Source organism: Engystomops pustulosus, chromosome 6 (assembly GCF_040894005.1).
Source record: "Engystomops pustulosus chromosome 6, aEngPut4.maternal, whole genome shotgun sequence".
NCBI classification, from domain to species: Eukaryota; Metazoa; Chordata; class Amphibia; order Anura; family Leptodactylidae; genus Engystomops; species Engystomops pustulosus.
The window spans coordinates 170,006,763-170,028,518 of record NC_092416.1 but is presented as its reverse complement, the minus strand read 5'-3'; the positions used below and the strand labels follow the sequence as shown (position 1 = coordinate 170,028,518).

Below are 21,756 nucleotides of genomic sequence, written 5' to 3'. Positions count from 1 at the left end.
TTCGCATGTACAACCCAGTGTAGAATCCAGCTGGGATTGTGGTTATGTGTTATCCTTGTATGTCCTTAGGTTTAGATCCTTGTTGAGAACAGCTGATTTGCATAAAAGGCAATTTAAATATATTAAATTCTAGGTGGAGCTCTGTGCCCAGATATTCATTATGTTAAACAGGGACAAGTTGCTTGTGAACTTAATACCTCCACCTTTAAGCGCTCGTCTCTGCAAACACATATGAGTGGAGTGAGGTTTTACAATGTGTTTATCGCTGCGCCTGTGTGACCTGTGCCCTAATCCTTTTACCTATTTAGGACAATCCTCATACGTGTCACATGATCGACTGCTAGTAAAGGAATCTCTCCCCTTATAGACAGGTGACGGGCAGCGTGAAGCCTGGACTGGTATGTTGATGCCAAATCATATTGTACTAATTTGGAATGGGAACTATTTCTTGTGGTTTTTTTTTAACCCTTTATACCTTATAAATTATTGTACATAATTTTTTTAGCATTTTTATTTTTTAGTACATGCTTTTGGGTGTTACCAGAGCTCCTCAGTGCTGTAGCTTCACAGGCTGTTACAGTGACTCCTCCTTCCAATTCCTCCTCCCTCTGTCTACTGTAATCTCACACAGTGGGAGGGGGAAATGCACCTGCACTGTGTAACAGCCTGTGAAGCTGCAGTAAAGATGGGCATTGGTAACACCCCCCAGAGCCCTTCTGGCTCATTAGCATAATTGTAAAAGTTGATTTTAGAATAAAGGAGGTCATGGATAACAAATATAAGAGGAGTCTCAGTGCCTCGGTATGGGTTTGGATGGTAGATTTCCTTGAATCGTATCAGCATTCTCGGGGTGCTGATACAGTTTGGGTCACACCTCTAGGGACTCCCTGTACTGTCCTCCTACCCTGGGAGACACTGTTAGTTGTATGACCCTCAGTGATTTCTAATACATGGAGAACAAATCTCGTACCAAACAGGTTTCATGGTTGTACAGATGGGCTTTGAGGCTCTTCCTCCTCCTTTCTTTCCCCTCCTGCCCACACATTACTACTGCTGCCAGGGGGGGAGGGAGAAGATCATTGTCCTACTTCAGGTGAGATCTTAAGACACTCACTTCTCTCTTCCTGGGAACATGCAGCTCCGGGGAGGAGAAGAGGGAGAAGCAGCGGATACAACGGAGGTATACAGGGGGCGCTATGCGTGCCAGGGAGGGTGGAGGGCACATAGCCAACCCATTCTCCTACATAGAGCTGATGTGTAGGTAGGTATTTATGGTCTAGCACATATATAGTGACACTACAGGAAAGCTAGGTGACGGCACCCATATGTGCTATAATGGCAGCTGTATGCGTCGTCACCCACTATATTGTGGATAGCAATGTGGTGCAGCACTTTAAAGGGGTGGTCCGGAGAAAGAAGGCTGCTTTTCTCCCCAAAACAGCGCCACCACTGACCATGGTTTGTGCCAGTATTGCAACTCATCTGTATAGACATGAATGGAATGTAGTTGCAATACCATGTACTACCACATGGTCAGGTGTGGCGCTGTTTTTGGAAGAACTTTCAGACAACCCCATGGTTTTCAGGTAAAGAGATGGCCGCCTGGTCCTGTACACGGGGGAGAGATACAGGACAGGGGTCGAGGTAAGAGACGGGAGCAGAGCAGGAGGGGAATGGTTCGGGGCGTTACCACTGCTCATCCATGGGGAAGGGTTAATCCTTTATGTACACAAAACAAAAGTAAACTCCAGCTGAAGCACAAGGAAAACCCGGCTCCGCGTCACCCATCGCCTTCCTGTACAGGTGGCATCAGACTAATAACATGTACACATCTGCCTCCGAAGAACGGGGGGGTTCTGGGTGTTGGACCCCTTCCTTTCAATGGACCTATGCATATGACGGCTTGGAGGACATAATGGGGGTCATTACTCTTTTTCGTCGGGTTTCATAAAAATTACCGGTTTGCCCCGGGTTTTTGGCGCAAGTGATCGGATTGTGGCGCATCGGCGCCGCCATGCATGCGACGGAAATAGGGGACGTGGCCGTCGGAAAACCCGACGGATTCGGAAAAACCACGGTATTTTTAAAAAAAAAAATGTGTCGCTTGACACGCACTTACCTGCACCCACGATAGGATGGTGAACTCTGGCAAACTCCGGCGGACTTCAGCACAGGAGCGACACCTGGTGGACATCGGGCGAACTACCTTAGTGAATCGCTGGAAGACCCGAATCCTCGACGGAGACTGTGCCGCTGGATCGCGACAGGACCGGGTAAGTAGATCTGCCCCAATTTGTTAGTTTATTTCGTGGATCACCAAAAATGCATGACCAGAAATGAGAGAACCCGATGGTTGTGTTCGAGTTCGTGTTCGGCTGGTGTCCTACAGACATATTGGGGCAGATTTACTTACCCGGTCCATTCGCGATCCAGCGGCGGATTTTTTTTTTTAAATGCGGCGGTTTTTCCGAATCCATCGGGTTTTTGTTCGGCCACGCCCCCCAATTTCCGTTGCGTGCATGCCAGCGCCAATGCGCCACAATCCGATCGCGTGCCCCAAAATCCCGGGGTAATTTAGAGGAAATCGGCGCAAATCGGAAATATTCGGGTAACCCGTCAGGAAAACGTGAATCGGGCCCTTAGTAAATGACCCCCATTGTTGGAACGGTGGGCAAATTGCCCCTTGCAACTAGCCAGGGCTATGATTGGCCATGCGAACACCCAAACCTGAACAAAAACAATGCACATATCGGGGCTCATTTACTAAGGGTCCTCGGTCCGCACTATCGTTGGAATACCTGATTTCCGATGTGCGCCGCATTTAGAAAAGGTTTTTGGCGTACGGGATTTGATTTTGGCGGAAATCAGCGCAGTGTTTCACGTGACACAAATCGGGGGGGACGGGCCGACAGACGGGATTTAACATTCAAAATTGTGTTACAAGACAATGCACTTACAAGCACCCGGAAGAAGAAGGTGAACTCCGGTGGATCTCGGTGGGGAAGAGACACATGCAGGATATCGGGCGCACGATCTTGGTGAATCGCGCCGGACTTCATCTTCGCCAGACAGTCCGGATCGGAGATCGTGACAGGACCGGGTAAATGTGCCCCATTGTTGGATCAGCAGGCAAATTGCCCCCAGCAACTAGTCATGGATATGATTGACAAGGAACCTGACCACAAACATTGGGTCCGCTCATCTCTACACATGACCTATGGACGCCACATAAATATTTGCGTGAACGGATGCGGATGACACACTGATGACACATGGACTGCAAAAATGGGACGCAGATTTTCTTACTACTGTGCACATATATTTATATATTTATATGCACAGACACTAAAGATACTCACAATCATATACAATAGGGGGAGATTTATCCAAAGTGTCTGAGGTAAAACTGTTCTAGTTGCCCATGGCAACCAATCAGAGCTCAGCTTTCATTCTCCCACAGCTGTTTATAAAATGAAAGCCGAGCTCTGATTGGTTTCCATGGGCAATTAGAACAGCTTTACCTCAGACACTTTGGATAAATCTCCCCACTTGCTGTATGTCCATATACTATATATATCTTTCACTATGATCTCATTGTTGTGACCTGCCATCCCTTTAAGCATTGCGATCATCCAACATTTGGCGCAAGGGACAGCTTTAGTTTTTAGAAATAGAGCTTATTTGCATATGTTTTCTCAAAGTAGCTCTAGGTCTATAACACTCTACACCTTTCCATGGGCAACTAGAACAGTTTTACCTCAGACAATCTCCCCCTGACATACACAGCTGACAAGGCATCTCACAGCCTGCAGGGGTTAAGTCAGTGCAGAGCTTGGCTCCTCCCCTTTCCTAATGACAGTTACGGGCTTCAGGTGAAAGAATGGTGTAACTCCAAACCAATCACAACTTCCCTCTTATAGAGGAGTGCGATGATTGGTGGAGCAGATTTCACAACAGATCAGTGACTGACAGGTGGCTCCGCCAATCAGCAATCCTGATAGTAAGGAACTGCTGAAAGCTGATGAGGAGCGGAGTCCAGAAGGCAGAGAACAGGGCCCCCGGCCTATGAGTGGCATGAGCTGCCTCTATTAGAGGTACGCCACTCTATGTAAGCCTAGACATGAGGACTAGACATTTTCTAACAGGGAAAATAACTAATTATACCCTGATGTGAATACAGCTGTCAATTATTTATTAACCGCACAATGTTGCAAATAGAGATGAGCGAGCATACTCGTCCGAGCTTGATGCTCGTTCGAGCATTAGTGTACTCGCAACTGCTCGTTGCTCGGACGAATACTTCGCCCGCTCGAGAAAATGGCATCTCCCGCCGTTTTGCTTTTTAGCGGCCAGAAACAGAGCCAATCACAAGCCAGGAGACTCTGCACTCCACCCAGCATGACGTGGTACCCTTACACGTAGATAGCAGTGGTTGGCTGGCCAGATCAGGTGACCCTGGGATAGACTAGCCGCTGCCCGCGCTGCTCGGATCATTCTCTGTCTGGATGCCGCTAGGGAGAGAGCTGCTGCTGCTCAGGGAAAGCGTTAGGCTGTTCTATTAGCTTACTGTTAGGCAGGAGTGATTCTACAAGAACCCAACAGCCCTTCTTAGGGCTACAATAACGTTTTATTTTCTTTGCTTGTGGCTGGGCTTGCTGGCACTAGTAGTGCAGCTAGTACCATATTGGTGCATCATGGTGCGATTAAGCAGCCTCAGAGGCATCCATGCATGCTGCCCCTGCTGTTTCCTGTCCATTTCCGTGGTGTTTCCATCCTTTTCTGAGGTTCCCAGGTGTTTGGCCAAGCTTCCCTGTGCAGAGCCTTGGTCCCCTTGAAAAATGCTCGAGTCTCCCATTGACTTCAATGGGGCTCGTTATTCAAAACGGGCACTCGAGCATCAGAAAAAGTTTGACTCGAATAACGAGTACCCGAGCATTTTAGTGCTCGCTCATCTCTAGTTGCAAACCCTCTCCTTTTTTTTTGCATTTCTGAGTTTTACCGCATTGCAAAAGCAATAACTTTTCATTCTGTTTGCAGAGCTGTATGAGGGCAAATGCAGTAAGTAAAATAGAGCTGCGCCATTTTCTTAAACGTTCAGTGTACAGTCCCATTGAAACATCCTCTGGATTCTTTGGGTTAGTACAATCAGAAAAGTACCTAATTGATATTGTTTTCTTATGCTTTGCTGCTTTTCTGCCGCTCCATTAACTGTCTATGGCACTGACTGATATAGTCCAGTTCTACGCTGTATCTCCATCTGCGCCATAGAGGTGAATAGAGCAGTGTGTGCTCATGTGTGACCTGCTGCTCTGTTCATAAGGAGGTACAATGGACCATGATACAATGACCACCATGGGATGATACAATGACCACCATGGGGTGATACAATGACCACCATGGGATGATACAATGACCACCATGGGGTGATACAATGACCACCATGGGATGATACAATGACCACCATGGGGTGATACAATGGCCACCATGGGGTGATACAATGGCCACCATGGGGTGATACAATGACCACCATGTGGTGATACAATGACCACCATGGGATGATACAATGACCACCATGGGGTGACACAATGACCACCATGGGATGATACAATGACCACCATTGGATGATACAATGACCACCATGGGGTGATACAATGACCACCATGGGGTGATACAATGGCCACCATGGGATGCTACAATGACCACCATGGAGTGATACAATGGCCACCATGGGGTGATACAATGGCCACCATGGGATGATACAATGATCACCATGGGATGCTACAATGACCACCATGGAGTGATACAATGACCACCATGGGGTGATACAATGGCCACCATGGGGTGATACAATGACCACCATGGGGTGATACAATGACCACCATGGGGTGATACAATGACCACCATGGGGTGATACAATGACCACCATGGGGTGATACAATGACCACCATGGGGTGATACAATGACCACCATGGAGTGATACAATGACCACCATGGGATGATACAATGACCACAATGGGGTGATACAATGGCCACAATGGGGTGATACAATGGCCACCATGGGGTGATACAATGACCACCATGGGGTGATACAATGGCTACCATGGGGTGATACAATGACCACCATGGGGTGATACAATGGCCACCATGGAGTGATACAATGACCACCATGGGATGATACAATGACCACAATGGGGTGATACAATGGCCACAATGGGGTGATACAATGACCACCATGGGGTGATACAATGGCTACCATGGGGTGATACAATGACCACCATGGGATGATACAATGACCACCATGGGATGATACAATGACCACCATGGGATGATACAATGACCACCATGGGATGATACAATGACCACCATGGGATGATACAATGACCACCATGGGGTGATACAATGACCACCATGGAGTGATACAATGACCACCATGGGATGATACAATGACCACCATGTGATGATACAATGACCACCATGTGATGATACAATGATCACCAGATGCTATAATACTAACATTATTGTGTTCCCTTTCAGGAGGCATCAATATGCTGGATTTTCCCCATGAAAGAAAGAAGTCAGGCTGTAAGAATATCAGTTGCAGGCTACTGCTACTTTTTCTGCTTTTCACATCATGTTTTGGAGAAGCCCCTGTTCCTTCACAATGTCTTCTAGAACCTGAACACCGCTTTGACTGCGCTCCTCAAAAGACTTTGAATAAAGATGAATGTGAGGGCCGTGGCTGCTGTTACTTAACGGCGTTGGACACGCCAGACCTTAAACAGCCCTCATGTTATTACCCCACAAACTACCCGAGCTACAAAGCAGTGAACGTCACCAGCACAGAGACTGGATATTGTGCTACCCTTGTGCGCTCTACAAAAACTTTCATGCCCAAAGATCTAATGGAGTTACAACTCGAGGTTTTCTTTGAGACCGACTCAAGACTGCATTTTACTGTAAGTCATTAGGATTGTTCCGCCAGCCCATTGTTCATTGGTTGGTGGACTAATAAAGATCATTTTACTGTAAAACCGGTAGAGGTGTACCAATCGGCAACTGTATCAAGGTCATGTTACTCTACATCAATGTCATAGTACAGCTGTTCCTAAAGGAAATATATTGAAACAATGCCTCTGCTGATAGTACTCCTTTGCGTGTGACTCTACTTGAGTATAACAAAATTTTGTAAAGTTGACCGCTATATATTTAGGAATTTTTCGTGAGATCCTGTACAAATGAACAGAAAAAAAGTCAGAGTATGCTCCATTAGGTCTTGTATAATGAGAAAAATCACGTCTAGTCGACCTAGCTCCAGGAGAACCATTTTGCCTTCACACTGTTCAGCACCACCAATGCCATATCTTACCGCTCCAATCCTCCTGCCGTAGTCGTATGGTTCACTGCAAACGGTATGGACCAGCTCCAGGAACAGAAGAAGTGGTATGGTCCAGCTCCGGGAACAGAAGAAGTGGTATGGTCCAGCTCCGGGAACAGAAGAAGTGGTATGGTCCAGCTCCGGGAACAGAAGAAGTGGTATGGTCCAGCTCTAGGAACAGAAGAAGTGGTATGGTCCAGCTCTAGGAACAGAAGAAGTGGTATGGTCCAGCTCCGGGAACAGAAGTGGTATGGTCCAGCTCCAGGAACAGAAGAAGTGGTATGGTCCAGCTCTAGGAACAGAAGAAGTGGTATGGTTCAGCTCCTGGAACAGAAGAAGTGGTATGGTCCAGCTCCGGGAACAGAAGAAGTGGTATGGTCCAGCTCCGGGAACAGAAGAAGTGTTATGGTCCAGCTCCAGGAACAAAAGAACTGGGTCATACTCTTTGACTGTGACAGGAGTCGTGGAGCGGTAAGAGAGGGCCAGTGGTTAGAGGAGGATGAAGATATAGTAGAGTGGTGTCCCGGGAGCTACGTCGACCTCCTAGCTCATCTACATACACCTTCAAAGTTCATTTTCTCTATAATTCTGGGTGGAAATGTTAGACCTCATTTCATTTTTATCAAATTTTTTATTTTTGACTTTAGATTAAGAATCCCAATGAAAACCGCTATGAAGTTCCTATGGAGACACCACCGCGTGTGAGAAGTCAACCATCTACTATGCAGTATGATGTCAAAATTATCACTGACCCCTTTGGCCTGATCATCAGTCGGAAGTCTACGGGGCAAATCCTGTGAGTGATTTTTGTTTAACAGATTTTTAATTTCTTTAAAAAATTCTACTTTTGAAATGATTAGTAACTGTCCATCTGAGGAGACCTGTATTCTGATAGGAGAAGGTATGGAACCAAGTTTCCAGGGCCAATACCTAAAACTGTCTAAAGCTTTGTATGTTCAACCCCAGGACAGAGTCTCTTCTGTCCCCCCATCTGTTGCGCCATTTTGTCTCTCAAGATCAGGGAAACAAATTAATTCACTAGACGTCACCTTTGTAATTTCATGTTTGATTACTTTTTTTTATCACACATTATAAGTTTTTTCTTTGTTTTAGACTAAACACTACAATGGCGCCATTGCTGTTTGCTGAGCAGTTTATACAGATATCTACTGGTCTTTCTTCCAATTTTCTATATGGCCTGGGGGAGCATCTTACTTCACTTAACCTGGACCTTAACTGGACAACATTAACATTTTGGAACAGAGGCTTAGTACCTCGGGTATGAAGCATATCTGTCTATCTATCTATCTATCTATCTATCTATCTCATATCTATCTATCTATCTCATATCTATCTATCTATCTATCTATCTATCTATCTATCTATCTATCTATCTCATATCTATCTATCTATCTAATCTATCTAATCTATCTCATATCTATCTAATCTATCTCATATCTATCTATCTCATGTCTATCTATCTATCTATCTATCCATCTCATATCTATCTATCTCATATCTATCTATCTATCTATCTCATATCTATATCTATCTATCTCATATCTATATCTATCTATCTCATATCTATATCTATCTATCTCATATCTATCTATCTATCTATCTATCTATCTATCTCATATCTATATCTATCTATCTCATATCTATCTCCTATCTATCTATCTATCTATCTATCTATCTATCTATCTATCTATCTCATATCTATATCTATCTATCTATCTATCTATCTCATATCTATCTCATATCTATCTATCTCATATCTATCTCATATCTATATCTATCTATCTCATATCTATCTATCTATCTCATATCTATCTCATATCTATATCTATCTATCTATCTCATATCTATATCTATCTATCTATCTCATATCTATCTATCTATCTATCTATCTATCTATCTATCTATCTATCTATCTATCTATCTATCTATCTATCTATCTATCTCATATCTATATCTATCTATCTATCTATCTATCTATCTATCTATCTATCTATCTATCTATCTATCTATCTCATATCTATCTATCTATCTATCTCATATCTATCTATCTCCTATCTATCTATCTATCTCTCTCTCTATCTATCTGTAGTTATTTTGTTAACCCTTAAAGAGTTTCTGACCAGAGAAGAAGTGGAAAAAAAAAAAAAACAATTACGATATGGAGACTATGACTGTAGTCATAGAGGTCATAGAGGTCATTGGTCAGCCCTCTTCTCAACGATATGAAACTCAATAATTTTATTCATAAAGGCTCATCTTCTATCAGTTTTTTTAGCATGTGTTTTACTGTATGGTTCTTATGCTTCTAGAAAGATACAAACATGTACGGCACTCATCCCTTCTACCTTGCAATGGAAAAGGATGGTTTAGCACATGGTGTGTTTCTGCTCAACAGCAATGCTATGGGTAAGTGTTATATATGATGAAAAATACTTTATGATCTCTTTTATTGCAGCTTTTATTGTGCTACATACAGAGGTGTAGATATATTGGTCTCAGTTGTGACATGGTTCACCCCTATGAGTCCAACAGTCTCCTCCCATAACACAAAAATTTCCTTTGACAAGGAATTATCCCTTTAAAAACAAATGGCCCATATTGTGTTGCTCTCCCTTTTCCCCCCAGATTTATAGCATTTTATGTTGCGCAGCTCCTTGTCAAACATCTTTCTCACCACTGAAGTAGGTGGAGACTAACCTCTTCCTGTAATTGCCCCGAAGTGGAGTAAAATTTAGTCTCAGTTCCCATTAAACCTTGTTTTCTATCATTCAGTAATTCAGCAGCAATTCAAGTGAGATTCATATGTGTAAATCTACTGAATAGTGTAAAAATACAAGATCTACGGTATATAAGGTAGCCTGGCAGCTTTCATCACATGGAGGAACATGAAGCATGTAATAAATAGTAGAAACCAGCAGAGAAACAGTTACATGAAGTGTATAGTCACTAAAGTTTAACAGCCTCTTGCTGTACAGAAAGTATCTGGAGGGTAGAAGGTAGGGGAAGGGCTGCAGAGGAGTGTATTAAATACTTTGAGGTGGGAAAGTGAGACAGAGAAAGATCAGCAGAATTACTTACTGGGATGGAGGGACTGATATGAACGGGGGAGATCTTTTACAACATTATTCTGTGATGGAGACTTCTGCATCCACAGCACTGAACACATTCAGCTCTGCTACTCCTCTCAGCTACAGAGAGCATCGTCACATGACCTCCCCCTCCTTCCTTCTGAGGAAGCAGCAGCCCCTCCCCTCTGTGAGAATGTATCTCTAAAAAATTCTATGGATCATAAGAGAAATTAGTACAACCAGGAGACATAGCTAGTACAGAGCCAGGATAAACTGAGCAGGATAGCAAAGAAACTGCTGCACATAGAAAAATCAAGATAATAGGAAAAGTTGTTTTACATCCCAAAAGCTGCTGATTTGTGAAAAAAAAAGTCAGAGTTGCGCTTTAAGTATCATAACTCATTTAACTGTGCTCTATGCACTGAAATTTATGATACATAGGCTGATGGAATTGTCACTACTACTGAGTGATACATGAGACTCTACTCTACTCCCACCTTTGCAATCACAGAAGATGTCATATTATAGACGTATCTACCATACATGGAGGTGAACCCTTCTATCTAAGCTGCCATTTGGACGAGAGAGGGGGCATAACATATACTAAATGTTTATAGATATTATATGTATAAATATGTTTCTAGATATCATACTGCAGCCTGCACCAGCTCTGACCTGGAGAACTATAGGAGGGATCTTGGATTTTTATGTCTTTTTGGGTCCTGAGCCTAAAACAGTTATCAAGCAATACCAGGATGTCATTGGTAAGAAGAACTATAAATGCAATTTAGTTATCGGCTTAACTAAATATTTGACACAAAGTTGCCTGAAGGTGGTAGTTATAGTTGCTTAAAGGAAGTGTCATGATTGCTTTATGGCAATAGGGAAGTAAATATAAATCTGAATTGAAGATCTCCCTTCTTTCCATGGAATTCCTCTCAAATTTCGAGAGGTTTATTTGGCTTCCAATAGGAATGTTCTTGGATGCCAATATGGAGGATAAGGGAATAGTAGATGCAATATTACATCTATAAAGCAATATGTTATAATGACTAATACATTAACAAAGTATCTATGTTCTCTATTTTATCTTAGGGTATCCATTTATGCCACCATATTGGGGCCTTGGATTTCACCTCTGTCGCTGGGGGTACCCCAGCTCCAACATGACTCGAGAAGTTGTGAAAAAAATGAGGGATTCCCAAATTCCCCTGGTAACAAAATATTATATTGTTTTTAGTTGCTCGAGACAATGCCAGCATATGCACATAGAGCAGATTGTATCTGGGGCAGTAGGGATGCTAAGGACAACAGTAGGGGTGTTTCACTGCGGAATTAAGAGCAGTACATTAGAATATGAATGCAATTAGAGTATTTTATTGTCAAGCCAGGGAAGAGGTGTAAGCCCTAAGATTCCCACAACCTCTATCCCTAACTACTTGCCTGTCCTGTGCTAAGTCGCAGATGACAACGGGGCAATGGTCCCTACTCTGGTTAAGTGGTTAAGAACAATAAGAGAAACAGCACGGTGGCTGAGTGAGTAGCACTTCTGCCTTGCAGCACTGGAGTCCTGGGTTCGAACCCCACCCAGGTCAACATCTGCAAAGAGTTAGTATATTCTTTCCGTGTTTGTGTGGGTTTCCTCCGGGTACTCTGGTCTCCTCCCACACTCCAAGACATACTGGTAGGTTGTTTAGATTGTGAGCCCCATTGGGGACAGGGGCCGATTTGACTATGCTTGTGCAGCGCTGCGTAATCTGTGTGCGCTATATAAATAAAGAATTACAGGCAGTCCCCGGGTTACATACAAGATAGGGTCTGTAGGTTTGTTCTTAAGTTGAATTTGTATGTAAGTCGGAACTGTATATTTTATCATTGTAATCCCAGCCAGAACTTTTTTGGTCTCTGTGACAATTGGATTTTAAAAATGTTGGATTGTCATAAGAACCAGGAGTAACACTAAAGCTTCATTACAGACACCTGTGATAACTGTTATAGCTGATTATTGTAGCCTAGGACTAAAGTACAGTAAATTACCAACATCCAGCGGTCCGTTTGTAACTTGGGATACGACCCCTAGTTACAAACAGACCACTGGATGTTGGTAATTTACGAGTCGAGTGTTCTTAAGTAGGGGACCGCCTGTATTATTAATATTATTATTATTAAACAAACAAGACAAAGAAACAGTGAGGTCAGGCAAAGTGAAAAAGTTAAAACCAAGATGACAGCAAGGTACAAAATTGTAATGCAATAGATAGTCAACTTTACAAGCAAATGGCCAGCAACACAGCAAAAAGTTCATAAGAGTCTAAGGACAACTACAGCCTGAAATCATGTTTAACAAGCACTGAATTATGTAACTAGTTGGTTAAGATGGAGATCTCTTTCACAACTCTTTCATCTCCTGTGATATAAATAAATAAATAAATAATAATTCCTTTATTTATATAGAGCATGCAGATTACACAGCGCTTGCAAATCAGTCCCTGTCCCCAATGGGGCTTACAATCTAATCAACCTACCAGTATGTTTTGGAGTGCAGGAGGAAACTGGAGGTCCTGGGGGAGATCCACACAAACACGGAGAGAACATACAAACTCTTTGCAGATGTTGACCCTGGGACTTGAACCCCGGTCCCCAGCGCTGCAAGGCTGTAATGCTACCCACTGAGCCACCGTGCCGCCCTACTAAGCCACCATGTGATATCTGGAAATTTAAGTATCATAAATCCTTGTGGTGAAAAGTGTTCTGAAACACAGAATGAAATACATGCCAATATTAGCAGTAGGTTTGCATATATTTTAGTAAGGGAGGCTATAGAGAAAACTGCAGCTGCAATGGTTACAGTATATATATAGAGGAGACAGTGAAGCACATTAAGAGATTTTACTCCGTTCCCAGCTCTACAATCAGAGAAGATGTCACCAGATGTAACCGAATGTGTTCAACTTGTATCTAATCTGTATTATAGAGCTATCTACCATACATAGAGCTGAGTTGCTGTATCTAAGCTGCCATTATAAAGAAATCTATCAGACACAGAGCTGAGCTGCTGTATCTAAGCCGCCATTATATAGGGATCTACCAGACATAGAGCCGAGCCACTGTATCTAAGCTTCCATTTCTTTCATGTTTTCTAGGATGTGCAATGGCATGACATTGACTATATGGACAAATTCCTAGATTTCACTTATGACCCAGATAACTATGGAGATTTTCCGGAAATGGTGCATGAATTTCATGAAATGGGCATGAAGTACGTCTTAATTCTGGTACGCCTGATAGTAGATAATCCATTACGCAGAGAAGTGCATCACTGTCCATGTAATGGCTATGAAGCTGAATATTAGAACGCACTGTGCCTCACGATGTCGTCAATATACCCAATGGAAGGCTATGGGGCCGCAAGACTAAGTACACAGACTAGGATATCACACACTTGTTCATAAAAGAATTAATACTGGTTCTGGTAAATTATGCAAATAGGCTTTCCCAGATGGGATAAGGAAAACCACGCCTCTTTTAGCTACCTTGTAAGGCAGCTCCTTTAACATCAAGCATGACCCTCAGGAAGCCTAATGACATGATACAGGATTAAGACCAAACCAGCAGATCCATTCCAGAAGCAACAGATTCCCAACTGTAGACAACACTGTTTTGCTGTGGTTGCGTCTCGTCAGCACAGTGTAGGGAACTGGTTTGGCTAAGTGATAGAGATAAGAGTTCTCCTTACGGAGATTGCCAATTGAGGCCGCCTTGTTGGCTCTGGTGAGATTCAAGACCAAAGGCCATCTCAGCCCCGTTATGAAACCAGATGACCTTCTTGTAGGATATCTCTTCCTTCTGGAGAGGATGGATCAGAAACCTAGTTATATTTCAAGACTGCTTAAAGAGTTGGACATTGACTAAATGAGTAATTATTATAATCTCTCTTATTCCGGTGCTGAAGGCGGATTGGTCAAGCTTGTAGACGGGGGAGTGGTCATCAACATCAAGAACCTGGAAAACCTTGATCTAGTGCATAGGATTTTTTTGCACTTGCTTTATAGTATGATATACACCTTTATATTTGTTTATGTTGATCAGGAACCAGCTCTCGGCCTACCTCAGCCTGGTAGAACTTACTTACCTTATGACGATGGACTGAGAAGAGGAATATATGTTACCAATGAGACTGGCCAGCCACTCGTGGGCAAGGTATGACACCGTTTACGTCTTACAGTTAAAATCTCATACTTTTATTTTAGCAAAAGACAATTGTAGAATAAAATATTACATAAAAAAAGGGAAATTGAAGAAAAAAATTATAACATATAAAAGGTTTTATTCAACACTAATTGGAAAAGCCAACGAAGGACAGAAGGCGATGATGTTCTACTGTTCAAATTTGGTTCCTTGAAACCTCTGGAGGACTTGTACAACATATCCACTTCTTACTGTATGTTGTAGGCCCTTTATTGTATCAGATTATACTAAATTATACCAAAAGTTTGGATCCAAAAACGTACATTATTGTGTACAGTGTCTATCTGTCTTAGTGTACCAAACGTTTCATATTGGCCAAACATGATGATCTAATGCATAGGGTCTAACCCCGTTTCACCGCCGACACTTGGTCAATGAACATCGGTCGAGTATCAAATAAACAAAGTTGACTTATCCTGCCAAGATTTTCATTGGCTTCTCGTCTTGGGCAGATTTAACATACACTGGCACTATGGGGCAGATTTACTTACCCGGTCCATTCGCGATCCAGCGGCGCGTTCTGTGTGGAGGATTCGGGTCTTCCGGCGATTCACTAAGGTAGTTCCTCCGACGTCCACCAGGTGTCGCTGCTGCGCTGAAGTTCATCGGAATGCACTGAACTTCACCAAGCCAGGCCGAGTGCAGGTAAACGCGTGTCCAGCGACACTATTTTTTTTAAAATGCGGCGGTTTTTCCGAATCCATCGGGTTTTCGTACGGCCACGCCCCTGATTTCCATCACGCGCATGCCGGCGCCGATGTGCCACAATCCGATCGTGTGCGCCAAAAACCCGGGGCAATTTAGGGAAAATCGGCGCAAAACGGAAAAATTCGGGTAAATCGCCGCCAAAACGCGATTCAGGCCCTTAGTAAATGACCCCCTATGTGCGCCAACGTAGGATGTCCCACCCTTCCTCCTGCTTTGCCAGATTTATCAGGGGGTCGGAGCCGGCTGGTGACTTCACGGCCGCACACATTCTTATGTCATGTTAGTGGGGAAATTTTACAGCTTGAACCCCAGATTTGCAGGCGTGCAAGCCCTGATTCATCTGCCCCACTGCATATGTTTGACCACTTCCCCTTTTCAATTTTGAATAGTGAGATGTAAGTCAGATTTAATTTTTAAAAAACATTTTTATAATTCATTTTCTTTGTATATATCGTAGGTTTGGCCCGGCTTATCTGTGTTTGTCGATTTCACAAACCCAGAAGCACATCAATGGTGGTACGAGATGCTGAAGGAGTTCCATGATAGGGTTCTTTTCGATGGCGTGTGGATTGTAAGTAGCAAAACATTTTTTTTTTTTAGTTTTTTTAAAGTTTTGATCTTAACATTTTACATTTAAAGAGTAACTCTTGATTGGAGCAGCTGTAAATCATGTCTATAAATGGAGAATAATTGTGATTAAAGGGGTTTTTCCAGCTACACTATGTAACATTATCACAGGATGTTGCATGTTGTATTTAAAATTAAGAGAGACCAACAAAAAATACTATATAAATTAGACATTTCCGGCAAATTATTTCACCTAAAAGTCGATTTTCTTCCAGTAATTAAGCTTGGAAATATGAGTAGGAATATCAACCAAACCAGAGACCTTCATCTGTAGCCAGACCTGACGTTCAGCTTCAGCCACTCATAAGTCTGCAGTAGGTTCTGGATTGATGGGTGAGATGTAAGGATGAGTGAACCTGGTCAGATTTGGGTTTGGTAAGTTTGGCTGAACTTTCAACAAAAGTTCAGTTTGGGTACCAGAACCCGATCACACCACTAACACCTGTGATCGTACTGACACCGACCGTTGATGTCAAACCTTAAAATGCCAACGGCAAAGGTGCCAATGGCATTGACCAGCTTTCCTGGGTAAGCCTGAACACCGAACTAGAACTTCTGCCTGAAGTCCAGGTTCGGGGATCCTCCATTGCAGTGTTTGGCATGGACCCAAACATTCCGGTTCCGGTCCTCTCATCACTAGTGAAATGCCATACTGTATGTAAGTTTCTTGGAAGCTATAAAGATAAAAGAAAATATGTAGATTCATCTATACGTCTCACAGGATCCAAAGTCCATTTTACACTTTTTTATCTTTCACAGGATAAGAATGAACCAGCTAACCATGGATATGGTTCTGTGGATAACTGTCCAGACAACACACTAGAAAATCCTCCATATGTACCAAGTAGGTTCCACTCCATAAAAAAATGTAGTTTTAGTCAAGCTGATTTATCCGTAGTGTCAAATTTTATGTTGATGACACACTCTAAGGTCAGGGACAGATGGGTCAAATTGCTGTGGAATACCCAAGGTGACCAATCGTCAGCAATTCTATATATAACGTAATACAACTTTTGCTATATTCCCTGAAAACACAGGAATAATTAGCATGGAGATTATTTCAGCATATGGATAAATCTGCTCGGCTGCTAATGTAAATCTCTGTGGCAAATCAGCAGTAATATCTGATCTTGCTGCCCATATTACCTGGCTCCCTGCCAGCAGCATGTGGTGAGTCCCAGGGGACAGGCAGCTGAAGCCTGTGTGTGCCTTTGTCTCCTCATGCATTCTTCCTCTCCTCCACACCATCCCCCTCCCTCCCCTGACATGACAGAAGTGGGGTAAAAGCTGGAGGAGTTTGGAGAAGAGGGGACTGACACTAGCTTTATCTTCCACCTCCCCTGGGACTCACCGCATGTTGCTGACAGAGAGCCAGGTAATGTGAATTAAACTTATATAAAGTACTGAAATGATTCAGAATGCTGATAAAGGCATTTTTAAAATCAGGCGCCTGTCACCAGCAATAAATGACATTCCTGGTGACAGGTTCTCTTTGACTTTAATATAAACTGAAAAACTATGAGGGTGCAACATGTTATGTGTAAATCAGGAAACATTCTGTCTGGTACCTACCTGATGTTTCATGTTCATTTGGTTTCCCAGTGTAATTACCCTTTAAATGTATGTCTTGATTTAGAATGTAATACTCTTGTGTAAAGAGATCACATGATTGGCAGCAGAATATTCCCCGTATTTCACACGTTAAGAAAAATATAAAAAATCTTGAGCTTTTGTAGAACAGTTTTTCTCTATTTTCCATACAGAGGTAGTAGGAGATGTGCTACAGGCAAAGACCATCTGTGCTTCCAGTCATCATCATCTCTCATCGCACTACAACCTACACAACATTTACGGGCTGACCCAAGCCATAGCTTCTTATAAGTAAGTACAGAGCAGGATGTTACAGAGCAGGATAGGCAACTCTCCAGAAAATAATCCAACCCAGTGATATTTTTTTGTATTTGTTTGGTCAGTGCTATGATGAAGATTACAGGAAAACGTCCATTTGTGATTTCTCGATCCACGTTCTCCGGTCATGGTCGATATGCCGGTCACTGGACAGGGGATATAAGAAGCACCTGGGAATATCTGTATTACTCTATACCTGGTAAGATGCTTTATATAAGGACCTTTCATCTCCTCGTATACTGACCCGTCCTTTCCTCCTAAAATAATATCCGGTGGGGAATATTTTTAATAGCTGTGACATTCCCGGAAGCCTTCACATAGGAATTGTCAACAGTGGGGCAGATTTACTTACCCGGTCCAATCGCGATCCATCGGCGCGTTCTCTGCGGTGGATTCGGGTCCGGCTGGGATTCATTAAGGCAGTTCCTCCGACGTCCACCAGGTGGCGCTGCTGCGCTGAAGACCATCGGAACGCACTCAAGTTCACCGGCCTATTCCTAGTGAAGGTAAGTGCAAGCTCCGCGACACTTTTCTTTTTTTAAATGCGGCGGTTTTTCAGAATCCGTCGGGTTTTCGTTCGGCCACCCCCCCCGATTTCCGTCGCGTGCATGCCAGCGCTGATGCGCCACAATCCGATCGTGTGCACCAAAATCCCGGGGCAATTCAGGGGAAATCGGCGGAAATTGGAAATATTCGGGTAACACGTCGGGAAAACGTGAATCGGGCCCTTAGTAAATGACCCCCAATGGATCGGATGGGTCTTCCACTGGAGTCTTTCCTTGACCAATGTCATCTTTAGATTTGGATAATTCTTGGTCTATGCCATTAATATAGACATTGATAATATGATTTCTCTCTTTCTTTTGTAGCTATACTACTGTTTAATATATATGGTGCCCCTTTGGTTGGAACAGATATTTGTGGATTTCTGGGTAATGCAACAGAAGAACTTTGTGTGCGTTGGCATCAAGTCGGTGCTTTTTATCCATTTATGAGGAACCACAACACTCATGATGCCACGGTAAGAGAATCGGGGGAATTTTTTATCTTGGGACTTTATTAAAGTCAGTTGGGCTGGAGACTTTTTACATGCCGGTCTTGATACCCCATTGTGCTAATTTATGATGAGGTGCAGAACCCAGCACAAAATAAACACAATACTATTGACTTCAGTAGGGAGCAAGAGTTATTTGCAGGAGGGGCGTAACTACAGCGGTAGAAGCCACAGCAGATGCTAAGGGGCCGGCAGTGTCAGGGGGCCCCAGCATCCGACCTGACACACTAAAGAATGGAGCATATTTTCTTGGGGGGGGGGGGGGCGGGGGGATAGAGGGTCCAATTCATAAATCTGCTATGGGGCCTTGCCTCTAGTAGTTATACCCCTGATTTGTAGTATACAGTCGGTCCCCTACTTAAGAAAACCCGACTTACAGACGACCTATAGTTACAAACGGACCTCTTTATGTTGTCAATTTAATATACAGCCTTAGGCTACAATAAACAGTTATGACAGTTATCAGAGGCGTCTGTAATGAAGCTTTATTGGTAATCCTGGTTCTGATGACAATCCAATATTTTGAAAATCCAATTGTCACAGAGACCAAAAAGAATTTTGGCTAGTGTCACAATTATAAAATATACAGTTCCAACTTACATACAAATTCAACTTAAGAACAAACTTAAGAACAGTACATAACCTGGGGACTGCCTGTACTTTCGTGCAAATTTTACACCTTGAATGTTCATGAATTTTGTGAAGTCAGATGGACCCTCCTTTTCCCAGCTCTAGACACTTTTTGGAAAGTGTTGGGGGCTGCAGAAAAGCTTGGCACTAACCAAGAAGAAAAAGAAACAAACCAATGGGTTTCCCCATTTTTCTACACCAAAATACATCCAAACTGTTCGCCCTGTGTTGACTAAAAGATGCACCAAAGTTACAAACTAACTGATAAATTTGGCAAATTTTGAAGTCTGTCTAGAGATGTTACTTCACCTTTTCCACGTTTCTGCTTTAAAGAGTAAGAGTCATTTCACAATTTTTAATATTGTGTGTGAGGGAGTGTTGTGAACTTTTTAAAATTATACTTCATTTCGAATTTCTGCTTAGTTTGTAAAGAAACAAGCTGAAAAGTCCTCCTTATTAACATTATAACATCTCCGTTGTCAAGGCTCATCTGTCTCTCTCTCCTCTGTTATAGTATGCTATGAGCACTATTTGCAAGCATCAAGCTGAAAGTGAAAGGATTGATCCTCACTGCTCAGAGCTGTGTAAACAGAAAGATAAGATGTAAGCTCATAGTTTGTCCCATATACAGGCTGGAATATGGATCTTTACAAGAGGGAGCATTGCAGCCTGTTTCTCTAAAGAGGAAATTCTCAATAATAAAGTATATAAGAAAAATGTTCACAACACAACCCCCCCAAGCCCCTTCCCCCGCAATATTGAAAATTACGCTTCAGTGGAGTAAATTCAGAACAACTTTTGTGACTAACAGAAGACCTGCATTGAAGACCCAGACGAAGGAGTGCACTGAGACTTACTCCGTCCACTTTCAAAAACTGGAGAGGGTGTTATACAAGATTTTGCTAACTTTTTGAAGTCCAAATTTTAGAGGGAGAACCTAATAAATTTCCCTCAATGAGATGAAATATGGCATTATGCATACCACACATGTAGTGATGACATATGCATAGCTGTGTATTGGGACAACTGCCCACTAAAGTATCTACCTAATGCTCCTAATGTTATAGCTGAAGGTTTAAAGGGGTTTTTCCACAAAACATGTAAGGCCCTTTCCACAGGATAGGACCTAACTTGCTGATCCATGGGGGTCTTAGTGATGGGATCCCCACTGATCACTAGAACGAGGTGTCCAACGAGGGGTCTGACTGGGGTACATCAGACCCCTTGTTGCTCCCCGAGATGAGCAGAGGAGCAGGAAATGCATGGCCGGGCTGCTTCGTTCATTTCTATGGAGCTGAGAGAGATTGGCGAGTACGCTACTCGGCAATCTCCGTCTGCTCCGTAGAGATGAATGGGACAGCCCGGCTATGCACGTCCTGCTCCTCCACTCATCTCGAGAGTCACCAAATCACCATGTAAAATGAGGGGAGATGTACCAATACTTGTCACGGGTCCTCCCACGATCCCTGTCTCGGATCGCGGGCGCATCCATGTTCCTCCGTGTGCCCCCGGAGCCCAGCTTAACTCACCTGGTTCCAGCGGCGGTCTCTTCGACTCTCCCGGATAATTGGTGCTGGCCTGCCGCCTTCCCATATAAATTCCTGCCCCTTCCTGTGACCCTTGCCGGATCTTCAAGCCATTCCCTGAAGAGAAAGCCTTCCTGTGTATCCTGCGTTCCTGTGTATCCTGCGTTCCTGTGTATCCTGCGTGCCAGCCCGTTCCTGTGTATCCTGCGTTCCTGTGTATCCTGCGTGCCAGCCCGTTCCTGTGTATCCTGCGTTCCTGTGTATCCTGCGTGCCAGCCCGTTCCTGTGTATCCTGCGTTCCTGTGTATCCTGCGTGCCAGCCCGTTCCTGTGTATCCTGCGTTCCTGTGTATCCTGCGTGCCAGCCCGTTCCTGTGTATCCTGCGTTCCTGTGTATCCTGCGTTCCTGTGTATCCTGCGTGCCAGCCCGTTCCTGTGTATCCTGCGTTCCTGTGTATCCTGCGTTCCTGTGTATCCTGCGTGCCAGCCCGTTCCTGTGTATCCTGCGTTCCTGTGTATCCTGCGTGCCAGCCCGTTCCTGTGTATCCTGCGTTCCTGTGTATCCTGCGTGCCAGCCCGTTCCTGTGTATCC

The 21,756-nt window shown here is 43.5% G+C and overlaps 1 protein-coding gene across 6 annotated transcripts in view; it reads left to right on the top strand.

Annotated features, from left to right (window-relative positions):
* Window positions 1–322: 322 nt before the first annotated feature.
* LOC140064965 (lysosomal alpha-glucosidase-like) overlaps window positions 323–21,756 on the top strand; it is a 29,410-nt gene continuing 7,976 nt past the window's right edge. The window contains exons 1-14 of one of the 6 annotated variants that reach the window (XM_072112325.1): window positions 323–398; window positions 6,535–6,956; window positions 8,023–8,171; window positions 8,489–8,654; window positions 9,706–9,802; window positions 11,109–11,228; window positions 11,560–11,678; window positions 13,608–13,739; window positions 14,554–14,664; window positions 15,878–15,991; window positions 16,807–16,891; window positions 17,811–17,928; window positions 18,021–18,154; window positions 18,825–18,976. In XM_072112325.1, coding sequence (XP_071968426.1) covers window positions 6,546–6,956; window positions 8,023–8,171; window positions 8,489–8,654; window positions 9,706–9,802; window positions 11,109–11,228; window positions 11,560–11,678; window positions 13,608–13,739; window positions 14,554–14,664; window positions 15,878–15,991; window positions 16,807–16,891; window positions 17,811–17,928; window positions 18,021–18,154; window positions 18,825–18,976 — 1,908 coding nt within the window. In that variant the 5' untranslated portion in view covers window positions 323–398; window positions 6,535–6,545. Of the gene's footprint in view, window positions 399–1,073; window positions 1,094–1,116; window positions 1,181–3,960; window positions 4,109–5,116; window positions 5,136–6,534; window positions 6,957–8,022; window positions 8,172–8,488; window positions 8,655–9,705; window positions 9,803–11,108; window positions 11,229–11,559; window positions 11,679–13,607; window positions 13,740–14,553; window positions 14,665–15,877; window positions 15,992–16,806; window positions 16,892–17,810; window positions 17,929–18,020; window positions 18,155–18,824; window positions 18,977–21,756 lie in introns of those variants that run through there. The other 5 variants (XM_072112327.1, XM_072112326.1, XM_072112324.1 and 2 more) reach the window with 5 other exon arrangements.